The 14,755-nt window shown below is 42.5% G+C and overlaps 1 protein-coding gene across 1 annotated transcript in view; it reads left to right on the top strand.

The window, feature by feature from the left end:
* Positions 1-14,755, top strand: part of LOC107597514 (pleckstrin homology-like domain family B member 1) — a 91,300-nt gene that overhangs the window by 66,365 nt on the left and 10,180 nt on the right. The window contains exons 19-21 of the mRNA XM_016288611.1: positions 8,673-8,789; positions 8,969-9,071; positions 10,704-10,989. Coding sequence (XP_016144097.1) covers positions 8,673-8,789; positions 8,969-9,071; positions 10,704-10,989 — 506 coding nt within the window. The remainder of the gene's footprint in view (positions 1-8,672; positions 8,790-8,968; positions 9,072-10,703; positions 10,990-14,755) is intronic.

Genomic DNA, 14,755 nt, shown 5'->3' with positions numbered 1-14,755 from the left:
GTAGTGTGGGCAGGTGCCAAATCCTGCTTGAAAATGAAATCAGCATCTTCAAAAAGCTAGCCAGGAGAAGGAGGCATGAAGTGCTCCAAAATTTCTTGGTAAACGGGTACAGTGACTTTGGTTTTCAAAAAACAAAATGGACCAACACCAGCAGATGACATTGCACCCCAAATCATCACAGACTGTGGAAACTTAACACTGGACTTCAAGCAACTTGGGCTATGAGCTTCTCCACCCTTCCTCCAGACTCTAGGACCTTGGTTTCCAAATGAAATACAAAACTTGCTCTCATCTGAAAAGAGGACTTTGGACCACTGGGCAACAGTATAGTTCTTCTTCTCCTTAGCCCAGGTAAGACGCCTCTGACGTCGTCTGTGGTTCAGGAGTGGCTTTAACAAGAGGAATATGACAACTGTAGCCAAATTCCTTGACATGTCTGTGTGTGGTGGCTCTTGATGCCTTGACCCCAGCCTCAGTCCATTCCTTGTGAAGTTCACTCAAATTCTTAAATCGATTTTGCTTGACAATCCTCATAAGGCTGCGGTTCTCTTTGTTAGTTGTGCATCTTTTTCTTCCACACTTTTTTCCACTCAGCTTTCTGTTAACATGCTTGGATACAGCACTCTGTGAACAGCCAGCTTCTTTGGCAATGAATGTTTGTGGCTTACCCTCCTTGTGAAGGGTGTCAATGATTGTCTTCTGGACAACTGTCAGATCAGCAGTCTTCCCCATGATTGTGTAGCCTAGTGAACCAAACTGAGAGACAATTTTGAAGGCTCAGGAAACCTTTGCAGGTGTTTTGAGTTGATTAGCTGATTGGCATGTCACCATATTTTAATTTGTTGAGATAGTGAATTGGTGTTTTTTTGTTAAATTTGAGCCAAAATCATCACAATTAATTACTTCAGTCTGTGTGCACTGAATTTATTTAATACACGAGTTTCACAATTTGAGTTGAATTACTGAAATAAATTAACTTTTCCATGATATTCTAATTTATTGAGATGCACCTATATATATATATATATTTTTTTTTTTTTTTTTTTTTATTAATTAATTTTATTTTATTTTTTTGGCTCTTGACTCTTGTTCAAGGTCTCAAGGTTTCAATCTTCTGTTGTTGTACTGTTGTGTGGAGAACTATCTATAGCAGATTCCTTTTGTTAAATGAATAGTGCACCAAAAAATTTAAATTCTGTTAGTGTTTACTCTATTACTAATCCTCATGTTGTTCCAAAGCTGAATGACTTTGTTTCTTAAATGGGACACAAAAGGAGATGTTGAGCAGAACATCCAAGCTGCTGTTTTCCGTTAAAACGAGAGTGGGAGGGGACCAGAGGCTATCAAGCTTCAAAAAGGATGTGAAAATATGTACAAAATTGTCTTACATTATTTAATATATGATAGGGGTATGAATCTTCACTGGTTTCACGATTCGATTCGATTATGATTATCATGTCAATGATTCGATTTAATTCAATATCACAATGCGTTGCATCCTCGATTTTCAATATTGCTGCACATGGCTATATTTTCATATACATTTTATATCAGATTTATTTTATGCAGTTTTATTAAATTATATAAGCAGGCTGCTTTTTAAAATAATTAAAAATTAGTAATAAATCAAAAGAATTGTTAAAGGAGACTATTGTTAAAGAATAGTATGCCCCTTTTTACAATATGTAATATAAGTCTCTGGTGTCCCCAGAATGTGTCTGTGAAGTTTCAGCTCAAAATACTCCACAGATCATTTATTATTTAATTTTGAAAATGCGTATTTTGAGCGGAAGCAGAAACGCGCTGTTTTTCGGGCCTGTCTGTAAATGCAAATGAGCTGCTGCTCCCCACCCCCTTTTCCAGAATAGAGCTGCGCCATTACAGCTCGTACCTGCTAAAAAATTTGTTTTGGTTCTGATTATCATGTTTATTGCGCTGAAATCATGCGTTTTAAACCATATTAGTTTAAACTTCTGATATACGGTTTTCTGAGTGCACACAACTGAAGCACACGGACAGAAAGCGGCCACCAGACAGCATGTGAGTACTAAACTAAGTTCTCAATCACACACAAGTTTACGTTATGTCTGTGAAGGTAAATAGCTGGGAAATAAATTGAATGTTTATTTTAGATCTGTGTGGCAGCAGCAATATACATTATATAAATCAATAAATCCACTGCTCTGTTGTCTCCTCTGAGGCTGGGACTGTAAATAGTGTTCTGTGCTCGTCTGTGCAGCCAAAGACAGAACAGTTAGCATGTTTTGCCCAAACCTTTCACCATGGCATTAGAACTGGTACACCGTTGTCGTTTGCGAAACAAAATGACAGTGGCGTGGGTGGAAACGTGTGGATTAAGGGGCGGTAATATTATAATGAGATGCCTTTGCCACGTCACCAAGGGAGCGAAATCTTTTTCACCATGGCATTAGAACTGGTACACCGTTGTCGTTTGCGAAACAAAATGACAGTGGCGTGGGTGGAAACGTGTGGATTAAGGGGCGGTAATATTATAATGAGATGCCTTTGCCACGTCACCAAGGGAGCGAAATCTTGTTTGCTCAGACGCTTGCAGAAAAAGGCTTACCAAAACAAAGTTACTGGGTTAATCTTTTTCACGTTTCCTTGGTTGGTAGATGCACCGGGGACCTGATTATAGCGCTTAAAACCTGGAAAAGTCAGATTTTTATGATATGTCACCTTTAAGAATTTAACAAACTAAATATAGCTTCAAAACATACAAGCAAATATAAAGTAATAAAAGGGGAAAAATACAATTACAATTGATGAACAAAAAGTACTTTCAGTGTCTGAGAGTGTTTTAAGTATTCGAAAGTTTACAAATAATCATAGTTATGGGGGGGGGGGGGGGGGGTTTCCTCAGCATTATTGCTGTTTGATTATTACTGATAGTGGCAGCTTTAATAGGCTGCATTCACACTAATGCACAGATCTATTTTGACAAATCAGACGTTTTGTCCTGAAAACATAACTGACTGTGTTTATATCGATTTCGTATCATAAAAGTATTCAGAGGTGCATGTGTATTTAACCACAGCCGCGAGCTTCAACACAACAAACACAAAGCGCATGTGAAAGTCTCTTAGTACATGAGTTTAGTGCATCTAATACATACTGCATTCCAAACGGCATAAATTAAAGCATATCTAAAGTAAATCACTGAAATAACGGCGGGTGGAAGCACACATCGCCTGCCGCGATTGTCTCTAGCGCACATAACGTGCCATATGCGGGGGGAAAAAGACAAGCTCAGAATCGATTCTGAAATATTCAGAATTTATTCAGAATCATTGAAGTGAGAATTGTGATGCATCGGATAATCTATATTTTCTCCCACCCCTAATATATGACAGCTATGTGTGAGGAACATACTGAAGCGATTATGATTATAATCTTGCTTGGCAGACATGGTCACCATTCACTTTTATTGTATGTAAAAGAGCAGCTTGGACATTCTGCTAAATAACTAATTTTGTGCTTCATGAAAAAAACATTTAATTCAGGTTTTGAAAGATATGAGAGTAAGTAAATGATAGCACAATTTAAATTTTCAAGTAAAATTTTCTTAACAAAGCAATTTTTTACTGGTCATGCATGTTTGTTAATGGATTCTGAAGTGAAGTGTGTTAAACTTTATACAAAACTGTTATACAAAAGTGTGTTAAACTTTTATGCAAACTGTTCAAAATGTTGGGGTCGTCAAGATTTTAAATGTTTTTGAAGTCTCTTATTATCACCAAGGCTGCATTTATTTGATTAAAAACACAGAAAAAACAGTAATATTGTGAAATATTAATACAATTTAAAATAATTGTATTCTATTTTAATATATTTTAAAATGTATTGTATTGCTGTGTTGATGAAGATGAATTTTTCAGCAGTCATTACTCCAGTCTTCAGTGTCACATGATCCTTCAGAAAACTGCTCAAGAAACATTTCTTATTATTATCAGCATTAATATTTATGAGGAAACCATGGTAAAAAAAAATTCAAGATTCTTTGATGAATAGAAAGTTCAAAAGAACAGCTTTGATTTGAAATAGAAATTTTTTATTACATTATAAATTTCATGACTGTCAATTTTGATCAAATTACGGCATCCCTCACAAATAAAAGAATGAATTTCCATAAACAAAAATTTAATTTAATTAAATTTAAAAAAAGCCTATTTACCCCAAAGTTTGAATGGTAGTATCAACAGAAAGTGCCCTTATATTCTTGTGTTAAAATCAAGGCACAAGGCATATATTATTCAGGGCTTAAAGTTCTCCTGCACCGTGCCGGATCTCCGGTGTGTAGCGTTTGGCTGCGGAAAAAAATAATCCTACATTTAAAAAAAAAAAAAAAGTTGGTTAATTGATGTCACTTTCGAGTCCATGAGTTTGCCTACCAATGGTATGAGAGGAGCACAGCTTTCACTCTCAACCAAACTAACATTACTAGCCAATCAGAATGTTTTGCTCTTATAAACACGAGACTCGCATAATAGTATCCAATTGCGGAGTCGCAGCCCTGATGAATGGAGAAGCGCGACAAAAAGCTGCGAGGCGCAATGGTCAAAGATGTCCATCTAGCGCATATTTACATAGGTAACTAATTAAAAAGCAGCTGAGATTTGTAAACAGCTCAGAGTAATCATGTCATCTCCACAAGAACGATATGATTGCAGAACAAATTTACCGGGATTTTTGAAAAGGTCCTGTTCACACATGATCTCTTAATGGTAACTTACTGGTAATTTACCAGTAAAGACTGTATGTGTGAAAGGGGCTAAACTCTTCCTCTGCATATGCTGTGAATTTGAATTGCTTAACGTTCATCTGTAAAAACAGTGTACATTGTCTCACTAGATTTGTAACGTAAATCATTTATAAACCTTTGCCAACACAGGAGAATACATCAACCTATTTATAAATATGCCATTTATTGTACATCACGATTTCAAAATAAAAGTTTCTGAGTTTGCATGTGGCCAAATATTAAAATTAAATGGATTTAAACATCGTTTAGTCACGCTCTAAAGTGTAACATCACCAGGCCGTTGGCGCCCTCTGCAGGTATTTGTTATAATACATAATGTACTTAAGTTGGTTATGTTCATATTATGTATAGGCATATTACATTATGTATTTTAACAGTGTTGTTCAATACAATCATGTAATTTCTTGGTTTTGATATTTTATTTGAGCCAATTATTATTGCCTCATCGTTAGTTTATATATAAATAGTCATACTAAAGCATGGTTTTCACTTAGGTCTGTTTGTTACTAAAAAATATCAGATTACTCAGTTGTCAAAATAATCAGTAGATTACTTGATTACCAAAATAACTATTAGTTACAGTCCTAGATTAGTTAAAATATTTCTAAATACACTGCATTGTTTTACTTTTTGTAATTAAAAGACAAATATTTTGTTATTGAAAATTTCTTATTAAAATATTAATAAGTATTAAAATATTGTCACGTTCTAGTGAACCAAGTATCTGTATTTTGTCTCATCTCGTGAACTAAGTGTATTGTCACACCCTTAGTGTTGATAAGCGGTGATATAGCTCATAATTTTCCAAGTGTATGATACAGCGTTCATTCTTCAGGTCAACCATATATTCATGAAAAAGAAAATCAGTTTGAATAAAGAAAGCGATAACGTTGCCATAGTATCCTTTCAAATGTTAAAGTTGCCACATGCTCTGAAGCACGTGTGAAATCAGTCCAGTGGAATGGCAAGATGTCATAGGCAGGATGACGCAGTGACCAGGAAGCTTAAAAGCATGTGCGGTGGAAACAGCGTCAGCTTCTGATTAGTGAAGGAAGTGTTTGCAGAGATGCAGGAAGTATGGCAATGAGACGCAGCGTCTCATTCCCTTGGGGAACCGTGGTTACATATGAAAACCTAGAAATGTTCCCCTTCAGGAACTCACGCTGCGTCTGGATGCTTTGGAAACGAGAATACCCACTCCGCCATGCTTACAAATCCCTGCCTAGTGTGGAACACTACACAGCTAGGACGAGAGAACAGAGGAACCAGGAGTGGCTCCAATGTCGAGGTTGTAAAACCTGACAAACTTAAGCAGGATGGACCAGCATGTTTCTCCCCAATGACTTACCACCCATAGGGTGTGATAAGCAGCTATGGCTGCCACATACACCTTCAGGGTGGAGGGGGCTAACCCTGCGGTAAACCGTTCCTGCAGGAACTCCAGCACTGAACCAACCGTGCAGTTGACTGGGTCCAGCTAACGGTTGCCGCACCAAGAAGGGAAAAGGTTCCACTTCAAGGAGTTCAGTGTCCTCATGGAGGGAGCTCTGGACTGGAATATGGTCTCAACAACCTCAGTTGATAGACTGGAAGCTATGAGCTGTGCCCCCTCAGGGGCCACACCCATAGTTTCCATAACTTGAAGGATGGAGCCCCCCTGCCTGAGAGAGGAGGTCCCTCTTGATGGGAATCTCCCAAGGAGAGCCGTCGAGAAGGGGCACCAGGTCCGAGAACCATGCTCGGCCCGGCCAAAATGGGGCTACTAGTAGCAGACGAACCCCATCCCAGTGCACTCTCTCTAGAACTCCTGGGACCAGACAGAGCAATCGGGGAAAAAGCATACAGTTGCAGCCTCGGCCATGTTTGTACCATATCATCCAGTCCCAGAGGAGCTGGATGTGTGAGGTAGAATCAGAGTGGACAATGTCTCTTGAGATGCAAACAAGTATACTTGGGCCTGTACGAACACCCTCCATATCTGCTTCACCACCTCAGGGTGCAGAATTCATTCCCCAGGCCTCGGCCCCTGCCTCGACAGGATGTCTGCTCCCTGATTGAGGTGCCCAGGGATGTAACCTGCTCTCAAGTAGAGGAGTTTTCCCTTTGCCCACAAAAAGATCTGATGCACCAGCCTGTATAGGGAACACGAACGCAGACCCCCCTGGTGGTTGATGTAAGAGACCACCAATGTGTTGTCTGTGCGAACAGGCACATGATGGCCTCTTAGGTCTGGGAGAAAGTGTTTCAGTGCATGAAACATGGCCAACATCTCCAGAGTGGGAATGACCCAGTTGAACTGAAGCGAATGAGAACCAAATTGGATTCTGTAGCTTCTTTCTACAGTCAGCAGGACCCATTGAGACATGTTTGGCAAATTTCCATGCTGCCAGATGGTCTACTAAGGGAATCAGTCTCTCAAGACCTCTGGTGTACTTTAAACAGTCAACTCGGTGCCCTGAAGCAGATGACCAGGTGTACAGGCTGCTCCCACCCAGCAGCCCCAAGGACATGAGAGCGGCGAGGAAGGAACCACTGGAACGCCGCCGCCTGCTTCTTGGCCTCCTGAAACCTGTTGACGGCAGAATTATCTGCGCCGCCGAACAGGTCAGTAGGTGGAAGTGGGGCGTCCAGCAGGAAGAACCTGGCCTTGTCCTTAATCTCAGACAGGTTCAGCCACAGATGCCTCTCCATAGCCACCAAGGCTGCCATAGACCGATCAATGGGTGTAGCTGTCTCTTTGGTAGCCTGGAGAGACAAGTCTGCGGCCCAATGCAGTTCTTTAATGCCATCGACCTTCACCTCCTCACCCTCATTAAAGGTACTTGAGCAGGAAGGCTTGGTAAACCTGCAACACTGTCATGGTGTGCAGACAAGCCCAAGCCTGACCTGCCGCCATATACGCTTTACTCACCAAAGCCAAAGATGTCCTAAGACAGATAGACAGATAGCTTGCAAGTGTCTGCCCTACTCGAGACATCGCCCCATAGCCGTGCTCCCTCTGCCCCACGATTTTAGAATAATTCATCACTGCATGGCTGAAGATGCAGGCTGAAAAAGGTTTACCCCACGATCTAGAAACATCGGTGTGAAGATCAGGGAAAAACCGATTTGTCCAACTTGCTCTTAGGATGCTCATCCTGTTTCTTGGCGGGCCAATTTATGTTAAGCTTGGCCACCACCCAAATCCTTACCTCCAGCAGCTCCTCGTACTGGATGGACTGGGGTGGCGAGTCTACAGTCTCATCCTCGTCGACGCCCACCACATCAACCTCTTCAGGAAGACAGGTGGAGCATCAAGCCCTGTCCCCGGGGGGAAGAAACTGCTGAGCGTGCTTCCGATCCCTGAGAAAGAGCACTAGATCTCCACCAGATTCATTTGTGATCCCCATGACCGCAGCCGCCGCTCTGAGTTGGCAGAAGGGGACCCAAGCCACGAGGAACTTTCACCAAAGCGCCCTCCTTGAAGAGCACCCGGCGGGAGCGGAGCGGAATGTATGTAGCTAGAGCCGCTCCCAAAGAGGACAGTCAGCCCACAGGCACAACACAAGTCCTCAAGACAGACAGAGACACAGAGTGCTTACTGAAGAAACAGAAGCGGACACTGTTTCCACCGCACATGCTTTTAAGCTTCATGGTCGCTACGTCATCCAGCCTATGACGTCTCACCATTCCATTTGATTTCACACATGCTTCAGAACGTGGTCACGCAGAGGCGTTCCTTAAGCGTCCAGACAGAGCGTGATTTCCTGAAGGGGAACTGAATTTTGTGTTGAACTACAACTTTAAATCTTAGAGTTACTATGTTTATTGATGTAAACAATAACTCAGTTTTACAGTAGTAAAATAAAAAGCAATACTTTGACTCATAATGAATCATTCTGACCTGCAGGTGTACCGCTCTCGACTGGACAGTGATGCAAGCCAATCATCACTGAGACCGAAAATCAGCGCTGGTCTGTCCCCCACATACACTACGGCTACACTGGGACGCAACACTCCTGCCAGGGTAAATACTGCATTGAGACTATGTGAGCATCGTGCCAGGGTAAATTCTCTCTTTTACAGCCCTGCCATGGTAAATAGTGCAGTTATCAGAATCTCCTGCATCATTTAACGTAGTAATTTATCTCCCCCCTTTATTGTTAAATATGCTGGTGGAAATAATAGTTTGTTTTATTTACCCAGAGTCCTCTGATGGTAGCCAACAGCACCGGGAGTCTCCCACGCAACCTGGCAGCCACCCTGCAGGACATTGAGACCAAAAGGCAGCTGGCCCTTCAGCAGAAAGGTAATGAGAAACACAGCAGCTTGACAGCTGACATTTCAGCGCTGTTTGTAAGATCAAAATTTTTTAAACTAATGTTTGAAGCCATCAAACTTCAAGGAGTTGCTCAACCAAAAATTTAATTATTTACTCACCCTCATGTCATTCCAAATCCGCTTGCTTTTTTTTTTTAATTACCACATCAGTTTTATTTTCCATATTCATAGTGACCATGGGATGCCCGTTTCTTCTTTGGGCGTCTTCCTTAGTTGTCTTTTAACTTTTGATAATCAATCATCTTTTGTTGTCCCTTGCCCTCAAACAGAATTCTTGCCCTCCATGTTTGAGTCATCCTCCAGTATGGACAGTCCCACAGGTAGAGCGCGCTCTAAGTAGCATTGGACTGCCCTTCATCGTAATCAGCATCCTCATTAGTTCTAACTCAACATTTTGTGCACTTCCACCCCCATTGGAACGGTCTTGCCTGTGTCCAAATGTTCTTTAACCAAGTTTTTTTTCCACTGATGGCATAGCTGTGCATGGATTGAGTCATGATATCAGTGATAATCTTGTAGTTTCAAATATTTAAAGCACTTTAGCTGCACTACCAGTCAAAAGCTATACATACCTGAATTTGTTTGTGGCGATCTCAAAACCTTATGACCTTATGAAGGCTTATACTTAAAGGCTTGAAATGACTTTTTATGCAAATATAAATTGTACCTTGTAGTTTTAAATCATTTGATTTTAATTTGTTAACATTTTTGTGGTTACTATAAAATTCTCAAATCACAGGGAGCATTTTATTATTATTTTTTTAATTATATTTTGAAATGACTTTCTATGCAAATATAAATCATACCTAATTGTACCTAACTTATATTTAATCTTCATTTTTAACATGTAAACGTTTTGTGACTTCTACATAATTCCCAAATCATGGGGAATATTTTATTTGATCTCTAATATAAGATCAGTTTAATTCGATTTTTATATTTAATTTTCATTTTTAATATGTAAACGTTTTGTGACTTCTACATAATTCCCAAATCATGGGGAATATTTTATTTTATCTCTAATATAAGATCAGTTTAATTCGTTTTTTTATATTTAATTTTCATTTTTAATATGTAAACTTTTTATGACTTCTACATAATTCCCAAATCACTGGGAATATTTTATTTTATTTTAAATTTTATTGCGGTTATCTAAAATCGCAGGGAGCATAAATGTTTAATTAGTTTAATCAGTTTCATTCATTTTTTTAAATTAATTTTAATTTTTAATTTTATTAATGTTAACATAATTCCAATACTTTTCAAAAATATAATAAAGAATGAGTAGTGGAGTTTTGACTGGTAGCGTACAAAGGAATCTTGATTTAGAGGTATTGCTTGGGCTGTTTATTCAGCGCACATACGTTGCATATTTATATGTGTATGTGCGAGGCATGATGGAGCAAATTATGGGCAAACTATGCCATCCTAAATGGATGTGCAGTCACTTGGGTTTCAAAGCACTTTGTAGTCTAATAGAGGGTTTGGCAGCTATATTTGACCTATAAAATGCTTAGCTTGTTCAGTTTTGGACACATTTAGTTCACTGCATATCCTATTTGTGGATTTGACTTTCATATATGCTTTTTATCTACATCAGGCCAGCAAGTGATTGATGAGCAGCGGAGGCGTTTGGCCGAGCTGAAGCAGAAAGCTGCAGTAGAGGCTCAGTGCCAGTGGGAGGCGCTACATGGCTCTCAAACGCAGATCAACAGTCCCTTTTCTTCAACCTTGGGGCCAGTCGTGCACCACTCCATCCTGCATCACACAGCACCCTCTTCTGGGGAACAGCCTTATGACACCCTCAGCCTGGAGAGCTCGGACAGCATGGACACAAGCATCTCCACTGGAAACAACTCTGCCTGCTCTCCTGACAACATGTCCAGGTTCGACATTTCCATGTGCTTTCCTAAATCACTTTCTCTGAGTGCTTAACCAATGACTCTGTGACAGGAATTAGTGGCGGCAGCTCTGTGGTCTCTCTCCACATGCCTGTCCCAAGCTAAATGATCAACCATCTGCTTAATGGCTTTTACTGAGTAGGATCCAATTTGCCCAATAATGCCTTCAAAGTGGACTTCATAGGGTGATCGGCTATCTAAAGTGACACTTTAGTGTAAATTAGATTTATTTACTCCTTTATTTTAAACATGGCATTTATCAGTAATTGTGAGGGCTTTGAGTATGACAAATGATATTACATTAAATATATCAATAAAAAGTATTTTTAATATACATCTTATATAAAATTATAATAAACGCTACTGTTCAAAAGTTAAGTCAGTAAGGACGTATTCAATTAAAGTGACGGTAAGACATTTAAAATTTCGATTTTAAATTTTTAGCTTTAAAAATTCACTTGTCATCTCAGAAATAAATGTTCAAATATTGATATAAAAACATTTTAAATTGTAATATTTCACAATATTACTGTATATTTGAACACATGAATGCAGCCTTTAGGAGCATAAAAGACTTATTTAAAAAAAAAAAAAAATTATTTCATACATTTGACTGATGTTCTGTAAAATATTTGTTTTATTTTAATGTAACACTATGTATTGTCTGGTTAAATATTATAATTTTTTATTCTTAATTCTAAGGTAATTCATAGTGCCATTACTTTCAAAAACATTTTTAAAAATCCTACGGGTGTCACGTTGTGGCTGTGCCAGGGAACAGGCAGGACAACGAGGATGAAGGACGCAAGAACACTTTAATGAATACACGAGAGGGTAGGAGCACACGCACAGGGTCACATTCACAACTAACAAACTGGAACACAATGGACAGGAACTGATATAAGGTGGATAACGAGGGGCAGACAGGTGAGCACAATGAGGTGATTAACTAATAATGAGAACAGGAACAACCAAATAAGGACACAGAGGGAGAAACCATACAAGACAGTCCACAGGGGTGTGACAGATCGCCTCCCGGAAGGCGCGACCCGCGCCATAACCGTATCATAGGGGAGGGGGGGATCCGGGAACCATGGCGGAGCCGGATACTCGAGGGCCCGCGGTGGATCAGGGACCTCGGGGGCCCGCTGTGGATCAGGGGCCTCGGGCGGCCGTGGTAGATCCTCCGTGGCCTTGGCTGGCTCGGCCACGGGTGTATGTCCCCGTCCCCCCCAAAATCTTCTTGGAAATTCCAGAATCCTGGGGGGGGGTCGCTCTGGAGGAGCCGACACGGGAGCGAGCTCTGGGGCTGGAGCCGACACGGGAGCGAGCTCTGGGGCTGGAGCCGACACGGGAGCGAGCTCTGGGGCTGGAGCCGACACGGGAGCGAGCTCTGGGGCTGGAGCCGACACGGGAGCGAGCTCTGGGGCTGGAGCCGACACGGGAGCGAGCTCTGGGGCTGGAGCCGACACGGGAGCGAGCTCTGGGGCTGGAGCCGACACGGGAGCGAGCTCTGGGGCTGGAGCCGACACGGGAGCGAGCTCTGGGGCTGGAGCCGACACGGGAGCGAGCTCTGGGGCTGGAGCCGACACGGGAGCGAGCTCTGGGGCTGGAGCCGACACGGGAGCGAGCTCTGGGGCTGGAGCCGACACGGGAGCGAGCTCTGGGGCTGGAGCCGACACGGGAGCGAGCTCTGGGGCTGGAGGGGACCTCGGGAGGCCACGGCGGAGCAGGGGACCTCGGGAGGCCGTGGTAGATCCTCCGTGGCCTTGGCTGGCTCGGCCACGGGTGTATGTCCCCGTCCCCCCCAAAATCTTCTTGGAAATTCCAGAATCCTGGGGGGGGGTCGCTCTGGAGGAGCCGACACGGGAGCGAGCTCTGGGGCTGGAGCCGACACGGGAGCGAGCTCTGGGGCTGGAGCCGACACGGGAGCGAGCTCTGGGGCTGGAGCTCTTCCTGGGCTGAACTGGGGATCCGGGGCCCCTCCTGGGCTGGGGATCCGGGGCCCCCCCTGGGCTGGGGATCCGGGGCCCCCCCTGGGCTGGGCTGGGGATCCGGGGGCCCCCCTGGGCTGGGGATCCGGGGGCCCCCCTGGGCTTAACTCGGGAACAGCCCGCACTTCTGGGCTGAGGACAGAGACGGTGCTGGGATGAGATGGGTAACTGGAACCTTTGGATGGGTATGTGGAGGGTCTGGGCGAGGGGTGAGCTGGTGCCGCGGGGTGGTTTTCGGAGGGACTGGATTCGTGACAGAGGCTGGCGGGCTTGAGAGCGCTGGTTTCGGGATGCCAGCTGCCCGTGCCGACACCAGCGGTGGGTCCTCCACGCTGGAAGCCAGTCTGGGATACAGCCGAAAAGTCCTAGATCTGGGTGAAACAGACAGGAAGTGACAGGATTTAGAGCAACCAGACGTCATGTGATGTGACTCTGGATGATCAGCTGAGATCTGACTAGACTCATGACTATCAGCTGTGATTAGACTCGACTCAGGAAGACCAACTTCTACCTCCAGATTAACGCCATTCAGATACCGGACCTGATTAACCAGCTCGATCAGGGGAAAGCTATACGTGGGAACCGCACCGCTGATAACGTCATCATCCAGCCCCAGCCGAAAACAGACCCCGAGGACAGAATCCAACCAGCTCACCTGGTGAGAGAGCTCTAGGAACTCCTCCACATACCTCTCCAAATCCCGACCACCCTGCCGCAGACACCAAAGCCTGTCTTCATCCATTGACATCTCGTTTGTTTTGGTCAGTTATTCGGTCACGTTATGGCTGTGCCAGAGAACAGGCAGGACTACGAAGATGAAGGAGACCAGAAACCTTTAATACCTTTACCAGAGGGTAGGAGCACACACACAGGGTAACATTCACAATAACTAACAAACTGGAATACAATGGACAGGAACTGATATAAGGGGGATAACGAGGGGCAGACAGGTGAGCACAATGAGGTGATTAACTAATAATGAGAACAGGAACAACCAAATAAGGACACAGAGGGAGAAACCATACAAGACAGTCCACAGGGGTGTGACAACGGGTCCCAAACAGTTTGAACTGTAATATATATTGTAATTTTATATAATAAATAATATTTATATAATAATGTTTATATTTAAATTAATATAATGTGTTACTGTCTGTTATTATACATTTATATTATATTATGTCCATGTGAAAATGTGTAAAATAATGTATATTTTAGATAAATTCACATGCATGTAGTAACTCTGTGAATCAGAATGCAGCAGCTGTGCTTCATCCCGCCCCCTTTCCTGACAAAAGAAAAGAACAAATGAACGGCTTTGATGCGTGAGGCTACAGATTAGGTTGTTTCTGGGTTAAACGGACTGCGTGAAGACACGTCTTTAAGCTTGTAGGTTGTTGCTGGGTAAAACAGGCTCTGTTGAAATGGTTGTCTGTTCAGTTTCCACTTAACAGGGACAGTCAGAGCACACATAGGACTAATTGGGCTTGCAAAAATGTCAACAGTCGAAAAGGCGTCTTCCATAAACAAATGCCTGAAGTTTTATTGTTTGCTTATCCACCCTTCCTGTCATAAATGAGCGCCCACTTTTTTGTCTCTGCTTTTCACCATCCCTCTCTCTGCATATACGAATAATCCATTGTACTTGTGTAAACTATACGTACATATGGCAGTTAAGTGTCCTGTTATACTTTCATCAGAATTTGACATTTATGAATAACAGATGAGGAGGAGAAAGGAGAAAGGAATTATAGGTT

This window comes from Sinocyclocheilus grahami, unplaced genomic scaffold (assembly GCF_001515645.1).
Source record: "Sinocyclocheilus grahami isolate Dianchi unplaced genomic scaffold, SAMN03320097.WGS_v1.1 scaffold233.1, whole genome shotgun sequence".
In the NCBI taxonomy this organism is placed as follows: domain Eukaryota; kingdom Metazoa; phylum Chordata; class Actinopteri; order Cypriniformes; family Cyprinidae; genus Sinocyclocheilus; species Sinocyclocheilus grahami.
The sequence above is the reverse complement of the archived record's forward strand: the minus strand, read 5'-3'. Positions and strand labels throughout refer to the sequence as shown.